This window comes from Schistocerca cancellata, chromosome 1 (assembly GCF_023864275.1).
Source record: "Schistocerca cancellata isolate TAMUIC-IGC-003103 chromosome 1, iqSchCanc2.1, whole genome shotgun sequence".
NCBI classification, from domain to species: Eukaryota; Metazoa; Arthropoda; class Insecta; order Orthoptera; family Acrididae; genus Schistocerca; species Schistocerca cancellata.
The window spans coordinates 298,828,976-298,853,494 of record NC_064626.1 but is presented as its reverse complement, the minus strand read 5'-3'; the positions used below and the strand labels follow the sequence as shown (position 1 = coordinate 298,853,494).

Sequence of the window (24,519 nt, the reverse complement as noted above, 5' to 3'; positions counted from 1 at the left end):
GTCAGCAGTAGACACACATACATACACGCACATACGCACACTCACATAAACGCAACTTGCACACACGTCTGCAGTCTTAGAGAGCTGAGACCACACTGCGAACAGCAGCACCAGTGCATGATGGGAGTGGCGACTGGGTGGGGGTAAGGTGGAGGCTGGGGTGGGGAGGGGGAGGGTTAATATGGTGGGAGTGGCGGACAGTCAAGTGTTGCAGTTTAGATGGAGGGCAGGAGAGAAGGTGCAGAGGGGGAGGGGGTAAGTAGCGGAAAGGAGAGAAATAAAAGAAATTAAAAGACTGGGTGTGGTGGTGAAATGACGGCTGTGTAGTGCTGGAATGGAAACAGGGAGGGGCTGGATGGGTGAGGACAGTGACTAATGAAGGTTGAGGCCAGGAGGGTTACAGGAACATAGGATGTATTGCAGGGAAAGTTCCCACCTGCACAATTCAGAAAAGCTGGTGTTGGTGGGGAGGATCTATATGGCACAGGCTGTGAAGCAGTCATTAAGATGAGGGATATCATGTTTGGCAGCATGTTCAGCAACAGGGTGGTCCACTTGTTTCTTGGCCACAGTTTGACGGTGGCCGTTCATGTGGACAGACAGCTTGTTGTTTGTCATGCCTACATAGAATGCAGCACAGAGGTTGCAGCTTAGCTTGTAAATCACATGACTGGTTTCACAGGCAGCACTGCCTTTGATGGGATAGGTGATGTTAGTGACTGGACTGGAGTAGGTGGTGGTAGGAGGATGCATGGGACAGATCCCACAGTGGATTCACAACAGAAAAGCAAGTTTTCACTTTACATCTCATTTTCGGATAGCAATGAGAAAACTGTTCAGTATTTGTTACAATGCTTTTTTTCCTGCTGTTAAAATTTCAATAATTTTAAACAAATTGATATCATTTGTGCATTTACACTGCAATGGGCAGCGCAGAGTTCTGTGTCACAACTTATTAAGCACAGACATGTTCATGTGGTCAGCTAGTTATTCACAGGCCTGAAACATATCCATTTCTTTTGAATGTACCATCACAGCCATTCCTTACTGTAGCTGTGACTCATTAATATCTCTGCCTGAGCTGGGTGCTCCGTAGGCACCTGCAACTTCTTCAGTCTGTCAGGGTGCAAGTCATATCTGGGTTGTATTCATTCCTTAGTAATAGTTAACAGCAGTGGACTGCTGAGAGCAGAGTCATTCCCTTGTGCAAGCACTGCCACTGTTCCAATGGGGAAACTGTGACACATTTATGACTCCAAGTGTGCTGTGTGTTCTTGATTGCAAAACTGCACTTGCATGTTATGCAAATATTATACACCATAAGAAGTTGAAGCACAAAAAATTTTTGTTCAGTTCTGTGTGTAGGTGTGTGTGGCTGTCAGCAATGAAAAAAAGGCTGATATCTAATTATTCGTACAGATATTTTTCTGAAGAGATAAAAGTAACAAAATTGCTCAGTTCTTTATTTGTGTTCAAATATCACATATAAAAAGGATGAAGAGTAACCTAAGAAAACATCTGGAGTGAAGGCATTCTACAATACATATAATTTATACACAAATTATTGTCTGAAACCAGACATTTTTTATGAAAATACTGAATAGGCAGAGATTATAGCTGAATTGTAGTTGGTTCACTAGAGGAGTACCTCTGTCACATCCCCACCCAGTCTCATATCAGAAACCTGCAATGATCCTGTTTCGCGTTTATAAAAATTATTCCTTCTCTCATATTTTCAGAAAGACCTCCCCAAATCTCTCCCTCTCCCTCTCCCTCTCCCTCTCCCTCTCCCTCTCCCTCTCCCTCTCCCTCTCCCTCTCCCTCTCCCTCTCCCTCTCCCTCTCCCTCTCCCTCTCCCTCTCTCCCCCCTTTCTCAGCTCTCTCCCTTTATGTCTCATTTTCAACCTCTCCCTCCTTATAATTCATCCACCCCCTTTCTCCTCCCTCTCTCCCTCCCCTTCTTACAATTTCTCTCCCCCTTGCCTCCTCTGTCACATTTTCCACTTCTTTTAAATTGTCCCCCACCCCTCCCTTCACGTCCTCTCCCTCCCCTTTCTCTTTCTCTGTATGTAATTTCCCACTTACTTGTATGCCATTTGCCTCTTGCTACTCACATCACTCTGTGCATGTTCCTCCACCACCCACTCTGAGAAACTGTTTAATGAAGAATATGAATTTGAAAGCTGGGTGTTTTAACACATTGTCTATGTACCTGATGATTAGTCAATATAACTCAGGACAGTGAGGCAATTTCTTTGAACGTACAGTTTGTTGTAAAATGATAGATGGTATAGTATTTCTCACCAGGAGATTGAATTGTAACAAGCCTGATCACAATGCAAGAAAAATATTGTGAACAAAACATGTTGTAATCAAAGATTTTTATTTAGATGCAGAGTGCAGTGATAGAGAAATGCGAAGTTAAATTACAGCATGACAAAGAGGATCTGAATTAATCTGTTTAGTTCCTGCAGTCTATGATTGAAAATTTGCAATGTTAGTGTCTTGTGTACATTTGTCACCATTTTATGTCCACTTTGAATTTCATAATGTCTTCCACCACATCTGTCCCATTAGTTCAATCATATCTCATTTCTCATCATATTTGTCCCCCTCTCTTTTTAGTTGTTTAAATGTTTCTTTTGAAATATTTTTACAGTATTTATTTTTGTGGGTCATTCTATTGGAAGTCCTCAGATGGGGGTTGCATCATGGTTACAAATTTCAGTGAAATGTGGCACAGTTAATACCTGCACTAAAGTAAGTTCATATCTTAGGTACTGAAATGTGAAACCCCCAGAGGGCTGATCTAGGCCATCCCAAAGTTACAATTTTGGCTGTTTTCTTTCTTTCTTTCTTTTTTTTTCATAAAATGTGCCACCATGTGTGACCACCTAGGTCCTTGTACTAAATCAGATACAGCCAAAAGGTTTTTCTCATTTGAAAGGAAACACCTCTCCATTGTAGTAGAAAGCAATAATGCGTTTCAATGGTTCATGGTTTGGAAGTAATACACAGACAAACAGCTACACAAGTTATCACATTTTTGCAAGTTTCCAATTTTTGTGTGTCATGTGTGAATGATAGTACTGAAACAATATTTGTGATGTATAGAGAGGTGATAAGGCTGAATTCATAAAACAAATTTGGTTGTGTTACTTGCATGTGCACCTGACCTTTTGGATTTTGAAAATTCTGAAATTGTTGAAAATCACTATTTGGGACCTCCACAAATGCAATGTGTACAAGGTACTGGCATGCTGCAAATTGCTTCAGTATGTAGCTTGTATCTAAGGATAATTACTCCCAAAATATCTTTGTATTACTTTCATTTATTATAAATCATTTAACAATGTTCTAATATTGATAAACTACATATTATACCAGGCATTCCGTGAGTGAATGAGCCTACGAGTAGAAGTTAAAAATGTGAAGGGCATGACTGTGAATAGTTTCGGTGAAATCCTGAGGCACTGAAATTACATGTAGAGAATAGAAACATTCTGCTACTTTTTTCCCCTTTTGTTTATCACCATCGTCTTAGAGAAATTACACTTGTGGGTGGTAATAGTAAACAATAGGTTGTCAAATTGGCAATGCCGTCACACCATTATTGACAGGCAGTTCATTGTTGCAATGACTGCCCACCATTACTGACAAACAGTTCATTATTAAGCTTGTTTTCAGTAGCATAGCTAGAAAATCTGGAAACTGGTAGGCACTGCCAAGTTCTTTTGTATTAATTTCTTTTTTACAAGGAAAGCTCTCCCATCTGTCACTAAAATCATGCATTGGTTTTTGATAGTAAAGAAAGACCTTCATTTCATTGAGTCATGCTCAAGATCTACTGAATTCTGTAAGTTATATTTTAATTCAAATTGTTTTTCATACATAAATGCTGTGATGGATAAACACTGTGACGGATGGGACAATTTATACGAGATAATTAAGTTAAAACCTATCCCCTACTAAAGTATCAAACCATGACACTGCTATCTTTCAGGGATGTTTTCTGAAGTGTCCAAAGTGCTTTAAGTTAACTTCAACATTAAATTTTTAAATTTTCACTCTGTTTTATTTTTATGGTGTTAATCCAGAACTATTAGTCAAAACTGCAGACAAAAATAATGGTGAGTTACTGAAATTGCCCATTAATCTTGTGTATCAAATAATACATGTTTGAATTCCAGCTAAAGGAATCAAGAATTTAAATTAAACATTTTATTTTGATTTCCCTAACTCCAAATGTCCCATCCATGATATATATATATAAGAAAGATGATGAGACTTACCAAACAAAAGCACTGGCAGGTCGATAGACACACAAACATACACACAAAATTCTAGCTTTCGCAACCAACGGCTGCCTCGTCAGGAAAGAGGGAAGGAGAGGGAAAGACAAAAGGATATGGGTTTTAAGGGAGAGGGTAAGGAGTCATTCCAATCCCGGGAGCGGAAAGACTTACCTTAGGGGGAAAAAAGGACAGGTATACACTTGCACACACACACATATCCATCCGCATATACACAGACACGAGCAAACATTTACAAATGTCTGCTTGTGTCTGTGTATATGCGGATGGATATGTGTGTGTGTGCGAGTGTATACCTGTCCTTTATCAGATGCACCAGCAGTCCAGCATGTTGACGTTACCTGAAAAGGCACTTTTAGTAAAGCTGTATTATCAGAATGGGGAATGTGCTAGTTCAGCGTTACAATCCTATCCCCATAGGAAGGGGATTTGAACGGGTATAGGTCCATTGACAAATGCAGTTGTGGCGAGAATGATTTCGAAGTTCAAAGCCATGGGTTGTTTAGACAATAGACTCTGCAGTGGCTGACCAAGCACAAGGCGTAATGCTGCTGAGACAGTTCAGGAAGAAATGGATACTGTAGCGGGTTCGTCTATGCACGGGGAAGTCAGCGCTCGAGCAGTCGCTCATCGCGCTGGAATTCCATATACTACTGTTTGGTTGGCACTTAGGCGTACCCACTGATGCTATCCGTACAAAATCCATCGGCATCATGAACTCTTACCTGGCGATTTAGTGAAGCGGAGTGCATTCGCGGTGTGGGCATTTCAAAAGATGGCGGAAGATGACAATTGATTGTGTAACTTGTTGTGGACCGACGAAGCTCATTTCACGCTCTGAGGGTCTGTCAACGCCCATAACTGCAGAATTTGGGCTACCAAAAATCCTAGAACTGTCGTGGAAACTCCATTGCACGACAAGAAAGTCACAGTATGTGTTGGATTTACCACATCTGCCGTTATCGTGTCTTTTTTCTTCGAGGAAATGCATGATTCTGGTTTTGTAACTGCTACCATGACGGGTGAGAGGTACGCTGATATGTTACGGAATTGCATCATCCCCAGCCCGGCTGATGAACACCTGCTGGAACATAAGATGCTTATGCAGGATGGTGCTCCACCTCATATTGCTAGACGTGTGAAAGATCTCTTGCGCGCATCGTTTGGTGATGATTGTCTGTTCAGCTGCCACTTTCGTCATGCTTGGCCTCCCAGGTCCCCAGACCTCAGTCCGTGCAATTATTGGCTTTGGGGTTACCTGAAGTCGCAAGTGTATCATGATCGACCGACATCTCTAGGGATGCTGAAAGACAATATCTGACACCCATGACTCACCATAACTCCGGACATACTTTACAGTACTGTTCACAACATTATTCCTCAACTACAGCTATTGTTGAGGAATGATGGTGGACATATTGAGCATTTTCTGTGAAGAACATCATCTTTGCTTTGTCTTACTTTGTTATGCTAATTATTGCTATTCTGATCAGATGAAGCACCATGTGTCGGACATTTTTTTGAACTTTTGTATTTTTTTGGTTCATAAAAATCCCATGTCATTCCAAGCATGTGTGACAATTTGTACCTCTCTATCTACATAATTCCGTGATTTATTCAGTTCTCAAATTTATACTGACTTTTTGATCACCCGGTATAAGTGACAGTTTTCGGCCTGCTGAAGAATTTGTAGCTCCAGTGAATATGGGCCTGTAGTTCTCTCAGTGTGTCTCCACTTAAGGAATGGTGTCTGAGTAGTACCATCAAACGGGGTGATTTCGGACGGTTTTGTCGTTATTTTGATTGAAACTTTCGTATATATCGTTAGATTAAATTGATTGTTATGGAAGTGGTAGGGTATATGTGTAACGAATAAAATATCCCAGAATCAGAAAGTGTATGTGTAGGTATATTTATCTGAGGCACTTAAATAAAGTGTCCAAAGTCACCCCATGGATTGGGATGATTTCGGACTCGTGTTTTTTAAATCTCTGTCCAAAGTTACAGTATATAGAGGGTGAATTCGGACAGTTACTGCCATTTTTTAAAATTCTACATGCTTTTGATTTGATTTTGGTGACATTTTATACATTTTAAGGTAGCCCTTTGTTACGAATAAGTGATATGGAATGATATAATGAATTTTATATATTACAGATAAGTTTTTATTTTGCAAGAATTTAAATAAAAATTTTTTTACAGTTCTTAACTCAAATATTAGAAACAGACAGAAACAAACAAAGTAATTTAACTAAAAAAGATCAAAATAATTTTTCTCACTCATCATTCTAAATTAAGTTGCAAACACTTTAAAAAACGATTGTCTTCGAGTCTAAAGCACATCTTCTCGAAAAATGAACATTCCTCTCTTATCAAATGGTGAGGGAAGTATTCTCGAAATTTGCAATTTTTGTATTGTCTCTTCATTGGGGACATTAGGAAACACAAATATGTTTTTACTGTTCTCATGTGGGGGAAGAATTTCACACTTACTTCTGTAGCACCAACATTTGTGGCCACTCCAACATACTGCCATGTTTGCTCCTTGTTTCCACATTTGTATTTGTACCCTGCAACAAGAAAAGCCTCTTCTTTCAGCAGTAAAACTTCATTGGATGATGTGTCTTTTCACTTTCACTACTGCTAGAAGTACTGTCACTTGTTTCAGCACTGTTTTCGTTTCCTTGAAAATCTCGGCCAGTGATAGATTTTCCAGGTTGAATGTCTAGTTTGCGTCGGTGGCAGGAGCTACCAAGCTTATATGGAGGATAACAAATTTCTTTGTGCATTTCTTCAAAAGTGGAAGACCATGCGTCTGTGTTGCTTTGCTGGCTCCCCCCATTATCAGGCAATTTTCATAAGACATGATCTGGATCAAAAGGGATTAGGCCTGTGGCGCAAAATCCACCCTTTATGTTTTCCTTGGAGTTTACTGCAATCTTAGTCAGTGTGTGCTTCAGAAGAGATGGGAAGGCATCCTTGGAAATGGTCCCATGAGTGTGTTTCTTCCAATCAGTTAATACAGATCACCACGCTGCTTTCATTGGCCTGAAGAAGCTTACAACGAGCGGTTGGAGGAGGTGTGTGCTATTGGGGGGAAGGAGAATGAATGAAATATTGTTCCGTTTACACTCTTCAATAACACGTAAAGACACGTGATTGGATAAGTTGTCTCCAATCATGACTGTTGGACCGTTTTGCCTCTTCAAATAGGGCAAATAGATTGTAAAGAATCAATCTTCAAATACTGGCAGGTCAAACCATCCTCTTTTGTTCCTATTGAAATGGGTTCCTTGTGGTCCACCTTCTTGCCATATGTCCCACAAATGCTCTGATTTGTAAACGACTTACGGAGGAAGCAGTTTACCATCATCACTAGCTGCCTTGATTATTTAGGTGCTAAATATTGATGAGTCTGTCACTTTTTCAGCATGCTTACTCCCTTGTTTCATAATTACCTGCTGCTTGCCTGGATCATCTGACATGTTGGTTTCATCATAGTTGATCATGTTGCTAGGTGGGAGATTTTCCAGCTTTGCCTTGGTATTGTAGAAAAACATCTTAACAGTCTCTTTGTTCACTTCTGCACAAGCTCGTTTAATATTTTTGCTTAAGTGAATGGAAATATCTTCTGATTGTTGTTTGAGGAATAAATACACCCATTCTTCTCCTGGCAAATTATTATGAAATTTCTTCTCTTTTCGGCCAGACTTATCAAGGTAGCCTTTAACTAAATATCTAACGTCCAATTTAGTGAAGGGAAATCTCCAATGTGCAGCCCTCAAGATACCTTGCTTCAACATTTCTTCTTCTTCTTTATTTAGCTCTGGCTGTCCTCCCATTTTTTTTGGATGTGCTTCCTGCTCTTTATTTTGTAGGGTTGATTAAGGTATACCATACAAATCACAAGCTTTTCTGTACGGTAATTTACCACTCTGAATATCACGAACAGCTTTATCTAAAAGTTCTGGATCATAATTACACCATATTGTAGCACCTCTCCTGTTCTTATACGTTCTTGGCATTGTCTGAATTCACCCCACACATTACACAGTTTTACAAAAACAGTCGTTATTTTATAATCTTGCACGAGAAACTCGACAAACTTTTACAGAAATTGTCTCAATGCTGTTAGCTACTGAGTGCATCGACAATTACGGTTACAATAACTTCCCGCTTGGCGCAAAAATAGAAAGTTTCCACTTTATGATAATGCATGGATTTTTAACACTGAGACTGTTTGTCAGTTATTCATCTAGGGAAACAATTGACGCAAAATAAAAATGGTGGAAAGCGATAAATGCAATCTTGCACTTAAAATAACTGGCGCACGGACATTAAAATAAGTAACCCTTTGTTTCTATGCAGTGGCAAAGAGCAAATAAACCATACTGTCCGAATTCGCCCCGGTGTCCAAAATCACCGTTTGTAATGGTAGTAAAAAAGTCTCACATGGCAAAATGAAGTACAAGAAAATCTGCTCTGCTGTTCATAAGCATTTGGAAAAGTGTCTTGAAGTTACAATACCTAATCATGAGGATCATATCCCTCCAACTTCCACCTAGACAGACTTTGATAATCGTATTGAACAGCTAAAAGAAAAATGTAAAATGGCTACCTATGAAATAAAAGTCAAGATTATCAGTCTCCTTCCTTCGAAGTGGACAATTGCATATTGTGCTCTAGGGAATTTGGGGTTTCAGAATATTTGGTTTGAAAGGCCAGGGCACAGAAGGAAAAACAAGGAATCTTGCCGTACATGATGCATCTTGGACGTGTAAGTCCTTATGTGATTGTGTAGTACATACTGTTTGTAAATTTTTTGAAGATGATGAGTACAGTTGTTTGTGTCCAGGGATGAAAGACTTTGTATCTGTCCGATTGGAATGTGGTGTTAAAGAACTCAAGCAGAAGTGCCTTGTTTTATTGAATTTGAAGTAGGTGTATGCGGCTTTCAAAGAGAAGTTTCCCACTTATAATATTGGTTTCTCAAAATTCACACAGTTGCGCCCCAAATGGTGTGTACTCGTGGGTGCGCGTGGAACCCATGCTGTGTGTTGTATTCATTACCAAAATATGAAGCTGATGTTAGATGTCACCAAGCTTCGTAATACAACTACAGACTTACTTGAGAAGATTGTCTGCTCTACAGAAAGCGAGGATAGTATGTTATGTAAGTCTGCCCTGGAGTGCAATGTGTTTTAGCTCTTCTTGCAGAATCAGAAGCACTGTGTTTGAAGATGTCCAGTATATGCAGTGGATCACGGTAGCTTAGTATACATTGATATCAGTGGTGGAAACAATTGAAGATTTCATACACAATTTTTGCAACAAACTGGAATTACTGAAAAGTGATTATTTAGTAATAAAACAGCAATCATGTTATCTAGCTTCATTGAAAGAAACTCTTGGCCCAATATACTGTATTGCGATTGGAGGTTTTTCTTAGAATTACTTGTTTATTGTACAAGATGCAGCACAAGGATTTCACTAGCAGCAATCCCAGGCCACAGTGCATACTTTTATAGTTTATTTATCGAAATCAGGGTCAGCGTCATCAACTGTAAAGACATTGTGTATAATAAGTGACTACCTCATTCACTCAACAGCTGCAGTACAGTATCAGAAAACCATTATTCCCCATATAAAAGATGCAATGCCTCACCCAGGAAAAATTCACTACTTTTCAGATGGAGCATCATCTCAATATAAAAGCAGAAAAATTTCAGGAATCTGACACTGCATTCTGAGGACTTTGGAATTGATGCTGAGTGGCATTTCGTTGCCACTAGCCATGTAAAGATTGCCTGTGATGGGGTTGGGAGGACAGTCAAAAGACTGGCTGCCAGAAGGGATCTTCAAGAACTTCATCACCCAATCCTCATTGCACAAGCACTTTTCGAATTTGCATCACAAGAGATAAAGGGTATTCAGTTCTTGTATGTGTCCTCAGAAGACATTGAAAATAACAGTGCAATGCCACTGAATGAAATATTTGATCAGTGCAGGACAATTCCAAACACAAGACAGTACCATCACTTTAGACCTGCTGGAAAGGATGGTGTTAAGATGTATTGAACTTTATGCCCCGTGAGATATGATACAGGTTATCACACACACAATGTATAAGCACAACAGTCTCCAGTACAATACCGATCAGTATCATTGCAAGATATCAAGCCGTCTTCTTACATTATTTGTGTATATGATTCTAAGTGGTACCTTGCCTTTGTTATGGACCATTCTGAAGAGAACCAAGATGTTTTGGTGAAGTATCTGCATTCACCTCGACCAACTAAAGCTTACTTCTTAACCAATGAAGTCAGCTGTGTGAAACTCGGGGGCATTCTAAAACCAACTATTGTGCCAACCACTATAACAGGCAGACAGTATGGACTGGGCAACTGAAATTGAAATACTCCAGTTGTGTCTAAGTGAGGAAAGGCACCAATCTTCAATGCATGTGATTCCTATGTAACTTTCTATTTAGATAAGGATTAATGTGCTCAAGTTGAACATGTTGCACAATAATGGGTCTCTCATGTCAAATTCTGTGGCACTTACAATATTGTCTTTATCGACAAGAACACACTGTTAACGAGTACAAAAAAAAAAAGTTATGCATTAAAGTAACACAAAGGTATTTTAGTGGTAATAGACTTAGATACAAGCTACATAATGAAGCAATTTGCAGCATGCCGTGACCATGCTCACATTGCATTTGTGGAGGTCCCAAATTGTGATTTTCGACAATTTCAGAATTTTCAAAATTCAAAAAGTCAATGTGTGCATGCAAGTAACTCAACCAAATTTGTTTTATGAATTCAGCCTTATCACCTCTCTATACACATCAAATTTTGTTTCAGTACTATCATTCACACATGAGATAAAAAATATTGGAAACTTGCAAAAATGTGATAACTTGTGTTGCTGTTTGTCTGTGTATTACTTCCGAACTATGAACCATTGCAACACATTATTGCTTTCTCGTACAAGGGAGAGGTGTTACCTTTCAAATGAGACCAACCTTTTGGCTGTATCTGATTAGCACAAGGAGCTAGGTGGTCACACATGGTGGCACATTTTTTGGAAAAAAAAGGGCCAAAATTGTAACTTTGAGAGGGCCTAGCTCAGCCCCCTGGGGGTTTCATATTTCAATACCTGAGATACGAACTTAATGTAGTGCAGGTATTAACCAAATTTCATTGAAATCTGTAACCATGATGCAACCCTCTTTGGCTAAAATCTGATGATTTTCAATGGAATGACCCTCGTAAGTTTTTCACTTTTATTCTAGTAATACCCATTTTATTTATTTTTTTATTTTTACATGAGACATGCACTGTTGCTCTGAAGTCAGACTATCATTAATGACAGTGGTGATTCAGTGCAAAAAGGTAGAGGAGGCAGGAAGTGTGGTAGTGAGGCAGATGGTGCAAGGATGTATGGAAATGAGTGTGAGAAAGGCATAATGGAAGGAGATAAACGTTTAGGTAAATCTGCATGGATGATGAAAGATAAGAGCATATTCACTTGTCTGTGGGCCACAGTTGTTGATTCAGAATTACTCTATTTTAAAATGATCACATTTCCATTTCAGCATAAACCCGATCATGTTTTCATGACTCAGACACTTCATTTATGCTGAATGAATTTTCATGTACAACAGAGTGTGCACTGATTTGAAACTTCCTGGCAGTTTAAAACTGTGTATACCAGAAAGGATTTTGATCCAGAGTCCCAGGTTTGATCCTGAGTCTTGGTCTCGCACACTGTTTTAATCTGTTAGTATGTTTCACTTTAATCAATTTCAGTACAGTACCCTCATATCTCCTGCCCCATTTACAATTGGAAGCCAAGTATTTAAAACATTGAATTTGTGTTCATGCTTGGATTCAAACATGTTTAAAAACTTAACAAATTTCTTCCAGAGGTCCGATCAGAAGAGGTGAAATATTTGCGAGGACGCAAATTCCTTGATGCGCTGTGTGTATTCTTTTGGGCTGCAACACCAGTGCTTATGTCTGTCCTAACTTTTGGGACTTTCGCTCTACTGGGTGGAAAACTGACAGCGTCTACAGTTTTCACAGGAGTGGCATTGTTGCAAATGTTGATTGCACCGCTAAATGCATTTCCATGGGTTCTCAATGGCATTGCAGAAGCTTGGGTGTCAATTGGTCGATTGGAGAAGCTGATGCGGGTATGTAATTCTTCTTTCAAACATCACATATTGGAACAATCATTGCCTTTTTAATTTCACAAACTATGAATGATTTTTTGTATCGGTTTTTGGAGGCATTTGCATAACTGTAGTACATTTGTGATTTTGTAGGCATATTGAAGGCCAATTTTCTTTGTAATGAATTATGAGTTTTTTTTTTTAAATTATAAAACATATTATGTTGGTGTGATAAATCTAAATATACAATAAAAATATGAAAGAAGTTGGGCAGCTGACTTTTAACACTGCTCTGAAGAAGCTATATACTTTAGTGGCAAACTGTAAGACAAGTAAATTCCTAAAAAAAATTTAGGTGGTGTTGTACACGATCTATAATTGTTAATGGTGGTATCAACGGATAAAACATGATAGTTATTTGCATCATGGAAACAGAAATGTACTTGCCTCAATATATTCTTGCTCAGTATCCTTATCCAGAAAAAGAGTGTTAAAATCAATTATATACCATGCTTATCATCAGTTTTTAAAAATTAGTTTATTATGTCTGTGTGCTGGCATGAACCAAGAATTTATATTTATGTGGTGCATGACCATGAAAAAGAGGTGGTTAAAAAGAGATGAAATAGCAGATCTGTTAGGAAACATAAAAGAAATGTACTCTATTCACTTAAAAACTTAAAACAGGACTTCATTTGTTATCGAGGAAAAGGGTGATATTTTCTGTTGATAATGGATGTCACATGAAGCAATGTATCCATATTTGTTGATTTGAATAACTCATCTATACACCACAAACATGGAATTAAAAGTGTCTTTAAAAAACACCAGAGAAAGGGCATGTGATGGCTTAGGAGGGCCACTGTGTTGGACAAGGTCCAGCACATTTTAAAAGTTCCGAATTAGGAAGGAAGAATGAAGTGGTTACATTTTGTGATTAGAGAAGAAATATGAATGAAAATATGGAATGATGTAATGAGTTTAAAACAAATTGTGTTTCAGAAACTTGTAGTATTGTACAAAATAAGTGTATGTATATTGTATAAAGTAAAGTACATTGTAAGTCATCTATATTGATACTCATGTGTAAACAAAAATTTCTGAAAATACAACATAGGTTCTGAGAAACTATGGTTAATGTGTTATTTGTTTTCAGTCTCAATCAGCTACGTCTACATCGATAATCTAGAACGTACTGTGTTGTGTATAGCATAGGGTACTTGCCACTGTTCAAACTGTTAGGGCTTCTTTCTATTCCATTCACATTGTGTGTGTGGGGAAAAAGATTGCTTAAATTCCACTGTGCATGCTGTATTTTGTCTAATCTTTTCTTTGTGCTCCCTATGTGAGTGATACATAGAGTGTTGCGTATTCCTAGACTGATCACTTAATATTAGTTCTTGAAACTTTGTAAGCAGATGCATACAGAATCAATCCTAAAATGTCTGCCAGTGCAGGCCTTTCAACATTGCTGTGATGCTCTTCCATTGATAAGTTGTGATCATTTGTGCTCCTTTCACAGTATACATTCTGTATCCATTCTTAATCCTATTTAGTGTGGCTCTCTCACAGTTGATCAGTTTTATAGGTGGGTCTCATGAGTGTTTTGTAAACAGTCTCATTTGTAGACTGAATACATGTCCCCAGTATCCCACCAGTGAAGTGAAGTATCCTTTACTGAGCCTGTGTGATCATTCTGTTTCATGTCCTTACAAATTATTACACCCAGATATTTGCATGAGTTGACAAATTCCAAATATGACTCATTGATATTCTAGTCATAGGATTATACATTTTTTCCAACAATATTGTGTCTGACAAAGAATACCTGCACTATATAGCATGGACTTGACAGCAATGTATTATGTTGCTGCTGGTTTAACAATGCTTTGCTAGCATGTTTATTGATTTGTTTATTTGGAAGGAGTAACAGTTCATGGTACCTAATATCAGAATTAAGATTTTTATTTAGGGTGACCCAGGAACGGGTGATGTACAGCTAGGTTAAATGTGATTTGAGACTTTCTCGGCGTATTTCATTCGTGAAATCTTCTCGGGTGATCAGCCGAGTAAAGGCGTCGTCTTCTCGCAACGTTTCGAAGGGTTTCGTACCCATCATCTTCAAGCGAAATGTGCTTCCTCCAACTACTTGCATGGTATTTACCTCGTCATCTCTACTGAGATGTTACTGTCCTCAATAAATAATTTCATTGTTTATGACTCTCACCATATTGCCTGGCATTTACTGTTCACACAATTTCAGCTACTCACACTGATTATTTCTAAAATATTTCTGTGAATAAATATGAATGCCTTGTGCTAATCTCTGGTGTTCTCAGGAAGTAAATCTCAAAACAATTATTATGTTTTACATTATGATGTAATAGTTGTAATAAAATGAAAGCTAGAAATGAAAGCAAGATTGTGGTGATAAAAATACAAAAATTACTTCATTTGTCATATCTCGTTTGCAGTATAATGTGTGATATGATCAGTAAGCATTTTATATATCTGATTAGCTATTCCTCTCAATGTCCTTACAAAACTCAAGTGTGTTCTATTGATCTAGAAATCCTGTTTTAGAAAAGATTTTTTGTTTGAAATTGTCATGTGAATTCAGTATCTGCAAAATGACTTTTGCATAAAAGCAAAAAGGTAAAAAAGTAAAACAGACACTCCTTATTAATTTAGGTACCCATCCAACTTAGAAACTTGTTGTTTATATGCTTACTGATTTCTGTCAGTGGCTCCTCCACACATTGAGCTATTGCCATTGTTTATATTCCACCTGGGATTTTCTGTTGCATTGTTGTGAAAGCTTTTATTTGGAAATGAGTGGAATATGAGAACTCACGAGTAGAAAATTATGTGTATTGATAAAAGAAGTTTTATTCAGATTGGGTTAAATGACAGGGAGATGAAGTGTCCAAACATTGTTTTAGACAACAGAGTAGATCATTGATCCTGTGATCCATTTTATGTTAATCTAAAGATGTAATAACTACTCCTATGGTTAGTAATAGTGTTTGGGCCTTTCTATTCTTTGTGTGAAGCAGAAACAAAAGTACACTTACTATTATGATTTATAATTGATTTGTAGTTTTTCATCTAGTCCAAGAGTGCTTGAAGAGAGATAATATCTTATTAACTCTACTGCAATTAAAGGATTCTAACAGCATTTCACATTGCATAGTTGGAGGATTTGGATCCAGACCACTATTACAGTAAGATGCCAACTGATAGTGGCAAGACCGTGCTGCAGCTGACGAATGCTAGTTTCTCTTGGAGCAGTACTCTTTCTGTACTTAAGAACATTAATATCACAATTAAAAAGGTAAGAATGCAGCACATACACTTTTATATTTAGACATTAACTTTTCATATTTGTAATGTTTACATCAGATTTTCACATATTTTTACTGTCACTCTTAGATCATAAGTATTTATTTTGGTCATGGGAATGTATGCCTGAAATGCTACTTTTTCTTCTTTCCATCCTTTCTGAATTGAAAATGCATAAATGCTTTTGAGACATAGTTTTGCAAATACTGTCATTTGGATGTAGGGACAGTTACAGCAAGTTGTCAGAAATGCTAATGTACAATCACATATAAAGAATAGTTGGTTGCAAAGCATCTTTAAATAATTTAGGAACAAACTTGTAAGTCTCTGTTAGATTCATGTTCTGTTTTCATATTCAGTTGATTATGCCAGAAAATGTTTGAAAATTTTTCACAAAGAAAAAACATCCACACTGAATGATTCCAAAACCCTCGTTAAAGATGTTAACCAAGTAAAGCAGATTTTATCTTTCAGTGTTGTTTCATCATGCCTTGCATATTCATTGTGACCTTACATTACTTATGGCGGCTGGAAATAAGCATGGATATATACTTGGCTAGTTTTTGGCCTGATCTTTTCTTCTCAATAGGATTTCATTATAATTCAGTGCTGAGATGTCATTGAACAGATAAAATGTAATCATGTCTTAACAATCATCCTATATTCATATTTCCTAAGTGTCCCTAAGTACCCATTTGTTTTATCCTGGAGACAGAGTGGCTTGTAACATAGAGGTTGCTAATATCTGTCTATATATGCAACTTATAGGAGTATCATATCTTTGGTTGGGTATTCAGACACAAGTCTGGTTAATAAGTTAGCAAATGTTGCTGACACATACTGAAATATTGTGCGAAATCCTTGTGTGTCATATCTCACTATTGATGGCAACTGAAAATGTTTTGAAGAAAGAGCTGTAGATACCAAACTGTGTTTAAGCATACTTGATGAATCTAGTGGTTTAACCTTGTCTCAAATTCTCTGGTCATCCTTATAGAATGAATTTATATTAAGTTTACTGTGGATGGCATAGCTCTGTACGTAAAATGATTCATACTCCAGGAAGAGACACCATCATATTTTTGTGTTTGCAGTTTATGGTTTCTCTGTGACTGCCATTTCATCTGTGTTCTTCGCAGATAGGAGATAAACATTCTGTATATTTAGAGACTTAGTCTGCTTTATTGTTAGTAGGGAGATGATGTTACTTTCACAACTCTGCATGACACCTGAGATCTCTCTAAATTGTTAACCAGAAGATTAAATAGCGTTTTAGTATGTCTGTTTTATCCTTTTGTGTATGTGAAGTGACACACCTGTGTACTTACCACATTATTTTAACTTTTGCATAATTATTTGTTTTTTATGAAGCATTTAACTTTTCAATTGGATGGTACGCTTTGAGGAAACACCATTTTTGTTTGGTTGTTGCATTAACAGGGACAGCTAGTGGGTGTATGTGGCCACATTGGATCAGGAAAGTCATCACTTCTGGCAGCCATTGTTGCTGATCTTGAATTACAGTCAGGATCTATCAGTCTCACTGATCCAAAAACTGCAGGTATGAGACATCACTGAATAATTTTAATGTGTCTCATTTGCAGATACCATGAATTTCTTACAGTGTCATATGAATAACTTTTTAAGAGAAGTGCACAGCTATAACATTATACACTTAAACATTTAACCCTTATCGCAAATTGCCTGATCTGATAGCTTCAGGTGAGATGGAAATATTTTGCAGGCAAATGCTACATAACATGATGTCAAGGCATAATTTTTGATTTAATGAGTTTTATTTTAAAGATGGCTTTACTTCTCAGTCATCTTGCTCATATTCAGATATGCAGAATCAACATGGCCCTTTTAGATCATTTTTGGTTGCAGTTTTTGGACTGGTAGCCCAATCTCCTTGGTTACAACGAGGCTCTGTACGAGATAACATACTATTTGGTCGTCCATATGAGCAAGCAAAGTACAGGTCAGTCATATTCATCTCTCTCTCTCTCTCTCTCTCTCTCTCTCTCTCTCTCTCTCTCTCTCTCTCTCTTCACCCTCCCTCCCCCCCTCTCTCTCTCTTCTCTCTCTCTCTCTCTCTCTCTTCACCCTCCCTCCCCCCCCTCTCTCTCTCCACCCTCCCTTCCCCTTTCCCCTCCCCTTCTTCCTCCTTCCTCCTCATCCATTGCCTCACCTTCCTCATCCATTGCCTCACCTTCCCCCCCCCCCCCCCCCTCCCTCCTTCCCTTTATTTCCGTCCAGAAAAATTTCTCTCCTGCTGCCACCTACCTTTTGTGTGTGTGTGTGTGTGTGTGTGTGTGTGTGTGTGTGTGTGTGGGAGGGGGGGGGGGGCGGCACGCACGTGCATGCTTTTATTTTAACAACAGTTGTTGGATTCTCTCTCTGTTGTTCTGGGGCCATTACTTTTTAAAACAAAAGTAACATAAAATAAAAGTAAGTAAAGCAACCTGCAATTTTCTCGTACCTACTACTGTTCATGTTGCTGCATATACTTTCAACCTCCTATACATCCTCTTCTTTTTCTGCCTCTTCATTCACTTTTTTTCAGTTTTGTTGTATTTGTGGCAAGAGACCATGGAAATGCTTGTTTTCTGTAGACGTGTTGTGGAAGCATGTTGCCTAGATGGTGACCTCCAGCAGTTATCGGCAGGGGACCAAACTGATGTGGGAGAAGCAGGTGCAGCATTGAGTGGTGGACAGAAAGTGAGAATAGCACTTGCTAGAGCCGTGTATCAGGTATGTTAATATGAAATGTTATGTACTTGGAATCTTACTGTCCATTTCTTAAGATACAACCAGTTTCGGTTTTTTTTAATGCTTTCAATGATCTGCATATGCTATTGTATGAATTATATTATTGCCAGAATTCTGATAAGAATGCATCTTTCCTTAGGTGTTACGTAAGTGCTTTATTTTGTTACCCAAGGAAGTTCCTGTTAATTTTGCATTTCAGCTACCTAAAAGATGTAAAGGGAGTTGCAAGGGAAATATGTACTTTGACTTTTTCTTTTTTTAACGGACTGTTGAACACTGATAGTATGTTCCTGTGTCTTTGAATCAATACTCATGAAACAGTAACTACCTAGTCATTCAGTCACCCACCTATCCATCCATTCAGGAATGGGTGGAGGTAGGAGGAGAGTGGGTACTTATTGTTTTATGAAGTAATGGATTAATGGTTACTTGTTGTCACAAATTTGGATAAAAATTTATGTTACTGCCACCTCCAGTTATCTTATGATATTCTTCTACCTGAAGTTCCTTTTTCACAAATACTAAGTTTAACTGTATATATTTTTAGATGTATTTATTATTAATTTTTAGACATCTTAATGGGTTATAGGTTTTTATGGTCATGGGGATTTTATTATTTTTTTCATTCTGTGGTTATATTTATTATGTCTTCTTTCATTATTTTCTTAATTGCATTTTACTTTTACATCTTACTTTTGCTTTCCCAATTGCTCCCCTCCACTCACCGCCCCCCCTTCCCCCGCATCCTCACCACCTTCTTCTGATTTATTTTTTCCCCCATTACCTCCTTTTTCTGCAATTTTTTTGTCACCCCTTGTTCTCACAATGCATGTGAGTGAATTGTCCTTCCTTTCTAATCTTATCCAAACTATCCCTCTTTCCTCCCCAAAGAAAGAACTGATAATACTTTTATGTGTGTGTAGTGGCAGTAATAAAAAAAATTGCCTTCTACTTTCAGTAGCCTTTCATGGCATAAGATGTTTCCATCTGTTTTACAGTCCAAACGACTACTGTCAGTACTCTACACAATGTTTGTGGGGAATATTTGTTTCATCTTATTCAGTCCTGTGTTTTCTATATTCAATTTCATTGAATTAATCATTGTCTTTACACTTTTGAATTTCAGTCTATTGTTTTGCTCTACTAGTTCATCATTTGAATCTGTCTCTGCTAAAGCTGAGTTACAAAACATGGTGTTCAGAAACTCCTTTACCAGAAAAGACAAAGTAAATATTTCAGAATTTGAATCAAGAACAGCTGCCACTATGAGCAACTTAGAAGAAGGTATCCTCAGAGTAGTGAAGTAACTTAAATCACTTAATAAAAGCAAGTCTTATGGTACAGACTGTATACTAGTTAGGTTCCTTTCAGAGTATGCTGATGCAATCCATACTTAACAATCATATTGTACCACTAAAAGGTTCTGTACCCAGAGATTGGAAAGTTGCAAAGGTTACACCAATGTTCAAGAAAGGTAGTACGAGTAATCCAATAAATTACAGGCCCACATCATTAATGTAGACATGCAGCAGACTTTTAGAATGTATATTGTGTTTGAACATTATGAATTACCTCGAAGAGAATGGTCTGTTAACATGCAGTCAACATGCATTCAGAAACAACATATATTCAGAAAACATCGGTCTTGTGAAATACTACTAGCTCTTTACTCACACAAAGTGTTGAGAGCTATTGACAAAGGATTTCAAATTGATTCCTTATTTATAGATTTCCAGAAAGCTTTTGACGCTGTACCACACAAGGGGTTTTGTCGTGAAATTATGTGCTTATGGAATATTGTCTGAGTTATGTAACTGGATTCATGGTTTCCTGTCAGAGAGGTCACAGTTCACAGTAACTGACAGAAAGTCATCCAGTAAAACAGAAGCGATTTCTCGTATTCCCCAATGTAGTGCTGTGCCTGATCCATGAAAAAGCTATAGGCAACAAACTGAGCAGCCATTTTAGGTATTTTGCAGATGATGCTGTTGTTTGTCATCTAGCAAAGTCATCAGAAGATCAAAACAAATTCCAAAACAATTTAGAAAATATATCTGTATGGTGCGAAAATTGCCAATTGATTACTCTAAATAAAGAAAGTGTGAGGTCATCCACATGAGTGCTAAAAGGAATCTGTTAAACTTTGATTACATGAGAAATCAGTCAAATCTAAATTCTGTAAATTCAACTAAATACCTTGGAATTACAAGCACGAACAACTTAAATTGGAAAGAAGACATAGAAAATGTTATGAGGAAAGCAAACCAGAGACTACATTTTATTGGCAGAAAACACTTAGAAAATGTAACAGATCTACTACAAAGTCTGTCTACACTACACTTGTTTGGCCTCTCTTGGAGTACTGCAGCACATTCTGGAATCCTTATGAGGTAGGATTAACAAAGTACATCAAGAAAGCTCAATGAAGACCATCACATTTTGTATTGTCCAAAAATAGGGAAGAGAATGTCACAGATATGATACAGTATTTGGGGTAGACATCATTAAAGCAAAGGAGTTTTTTGTTGCAGTAGAAGACAAATATTGCAAAGTCCATTAGCTGGATATGGTGTCAGAGGACATGTCTCTTCTGTGTAGAGGCCACAAATGGTGTAGCTGGCAGGTCCATAGCTGGCAGCTCCTGGAAGTGAAGGTTAATGTGAATGCCAGGTCCATGGTGGAGGCAGCTCCAGAGTAAGATTCTGACTGTGGGAATGTTTTAAAATTTGGTGCTTGGCCCAGGAAATTCACTCAGAATGAATTCCTCAAGCATAGCCCGCACTCAGACCTAAATACTGCCTGGGCACCAGGATAGTGCATGTACTACTTTATGGTTATGTGGCCCATGGAGAAGACAAGGTCTGTAGGGCCAATGACGTCTGGCAGTTGCAGGTTTGCTGCCTGGTGACTGGGCAGAGCTCGGCCATCTCTTTCTGTTATCTCAATTGCTGTCCCCTGTGAGATCCGTGCCCGCGTGACCCATGGTGTGAGATCCGTGCCCGCGTGACCCATGGGTGCGTTGGTTACTATCTGAGTGCGTGCAGTACATCGACACAGCAGAAACTATTATGCTACATATAATAAGGCACAGCAAGGTGGACAGTGGCAATATATTTCTTCAAAATACAAGAATGCTCCAGTAATAGAGAGTAATCTGTATAGTTGCTGTTCAATTTGGGTAATAATCATTTTCTAACATGATCATAAATGATTTGGTCATGGCAATTCACAAAACTCACGCTACAGTGTAATCACAGTTTTCAGTTATTAACAGAAAACACACGCGTGAGAAGTAAACTGTCAGTAACATTACATAACCTTGGACAGATGCTTCTGATGCCAGTATATGCTATAGAATGTGAGATAAGGTAAACATTTGTATTTGATTTTGAAAGTACACAATTCCTTTGTCTATGCCAAGCACTAAACATATAAATACTGTGTTACAATAATTAACATTTTATTTATTCATTGTTGATAATTTAAAATGAAATAGGTTGTGTCAATAGTAGTGCAGTCAAATCATACAGTACAGCTATAATCTTAAATACTAAAATCAACATTGGTCGTATCAAATGAAAGAGTACAGCCCCTGTCTAAATATTAAAATCAACATTGTTTCTATCATAACACTCTTTTACACTGTAACATGCGTTCCTGTCAGATGGCTATATAATTCCAATTTGAAAACTTTAAATGGAATGGATCAAGCAGAGAGAGAAAATTTATAAAACATTTGGAGGGTATTCACTTTGTGGGAATTTCCTGTTCTTGCCAGTCTGTGCCTTGGAATGTCAATTTTTACTTTATTTCTGGTATCAAGTTTGTGAATTTCTTCTCTGGCAACATGCTCTTTGATACTGTTCCTGACAAAGACAACAGAGACATAGATTCACAACTGTTACTATTTTAAGCCTGGTGGAAAAAAGGGAAGGAGGGGCTGCAGTGCTCCATAGGACCAGCCTTGCGTATTATACAAGCAGTTTCTTTTTTCTTTTTGAAATGTTACTAATATGAGAGGAATGTCCCCAGTAAGCCATTTGAGGAATGTGACAGAAAGGGCCCTAAATATGCCATGGGGAGACCACTAAACACATCTCTCTGTTTCCACATGAGGTAGGACTCATGAGATGTTTATGCAAACTTGACTGATATGTTCCTCACAATTCAGTTTGGTATCAGTATGAATAATGAAAAATTTGTCACAAATATTTCTATATTATTGGACAAACTTAGCCAAAGCTGTTGGGTTTTGTTTGGATTACAAACAATTTTTATTACCTGCAAACCAATTTGATGCAAAATCAAGCATTTCATGCATAATTTTATCAGGAGTTGTGATGATGTGAAGCAAGTGAAATTATATCATTGGCATGAAATATTACAGACTGTGATACACAATGCAACAGGTCATTGATGGGCACAGTGAAACAGAAGTGTCTGAAGATGAAGCCATATGGAACATAAGATCTAATTTTTACCAACTGGAAAAGTCTATTTCTAATTGAGACAAACTGTCTTCTGTTGATCAAGAAGAAGGAAATTACTGATAATGTAGATTTGTGTACACCATAATACTCCAGTTTTCTCAGTAATGTGTTAAAGGGTTTGCAGTTAAATTTTTTACTTATATTACATGATATATGTGACACCATTTTGTTACTTTCAAAAGCTGCTAAAGTCTCATCACCTATTTCTAGAACAGTTGCAGTGTCATATTTACTAACTGAAACCCACACTGATTGTTGAAGAAGAGCTCACGTTTTCTAAAATAATTACATGATTGCGCTAAAGAAATTTCTGGCAGAAAGTAAATAATTTAGGAGTAACAGAGACAACTCACCAGGTTTTACCTGGAGGTTCTGGCAACAACATTGGAGAATCTCAGCACTGTGTTCAACGGTGTTTACAAGTCAAGGCGGTCACTCCCTGCACCATTTGTGACTCACCTTTGTTTCCCTATGAACAAGATATGACATGGTCATTTCATTTTCTGCTTTTAATGCAAAGCCTTTAATTTGTTTGTGGGGCCTCTTTTGAGTGAGACACCGTGTATTTGTACCATTTTATATTTTAGGTGTTGAGGCCCCTTGCTACCTTTTATTGTAGAATGATGCAACATCACTATCTGACATAAAAGTTTGTAAATATCATGAACTTCTGTTAATATGTTACCAGATCTGATGATGACAGCACAGATCTGTTGAAAACAATAATTAATAAAAGATTTACAACCGATCTTGGCATACTTGATATTTCAGATTGATATAACAGTGAACTATGCTGAATACTAGAATGGCAGAAGAGGTGAGAAAGACATATCCAGTTCTTCATCATATGACTTTCCCTAATTTTTGTCTCCTATTTATTATGAGGTATTAAGCTCTACAAAATATTTGTAATTTCTCAGACAGTTCATTCTATACACTTGGATCAATTTGACACTGCTGTAATTTCTCTTCAGAATATATGTAAAGAATGCAACAGTGAAGCAGCAAAAATCAGCAGCTGTGCGAAGCTGTTGCTATTCATTGTCCATCTTGGCATGTGCACATTCCAATTTCATACAATTTATATCATGACATTCCAGTAATATTCTTGGCCCCCGAAAGACATTATGAAAATGTGTCGTCAGCATGGACTTTTCAATGAAGAAATGTTATGTCTCTTAGAGAATTCTGATATTGAAACAGAAATTGGCTTCACTTGTGAGGATGAGGATTTTGTACCAGAGACAAGTGGATATAAAGACATTGTGAATAAGGAGTGATTAGCTGAAGATGATTCAGATGTTAATCTATGTCAGACCTCACGTCACACATCACAGCCATCTCAGTTGAATGCCTCTACGACGAAGGTCACTAGGGTTGGAACCAAGTGTGAGAATGTCAATTTTCCATCTTCTGGAAGGAG

General features: G+C 37.8%; 1 protein-coding gene across 4 annotated transcripts in view; it reads left to right on the top strand.

Annotated features, from left to right (window-relative positions):
* Positions 1-24,519, top strand: part of LOC126171916 (ATP-binding cassette sub-family C member 10) — a 395,604-nt gene that overhangs the window by 173,819 nt on the left and 197,266 nt on the right. For all 4 annotated transcript variants that reach the window (XM_049920838.1, XM_049920835.1, XM_049920836.1 and 1 more), the window contains 5 exons: positions 12,245-12,513; positions 15,686-15,826; positions 17,275-17,395; positions 17,722-17,815; positions 18,450-18,588. In XM_049920838.1, the coding sequence (XP_049776795.1) occupies positions 12,245-12,513; positions 15,686-15,826; positions 17,275-17,395; positions 17,722-17,815; positions 18,450-18,588 (764 nt within the window). The remainder of the gene's footprint in view (positions 1-12,244; positions 12,514-15,685; positions 15,827-17,274; positions 17,396-17,721; positions 17,816-18,449; positions 18,589-24,519) is intronic.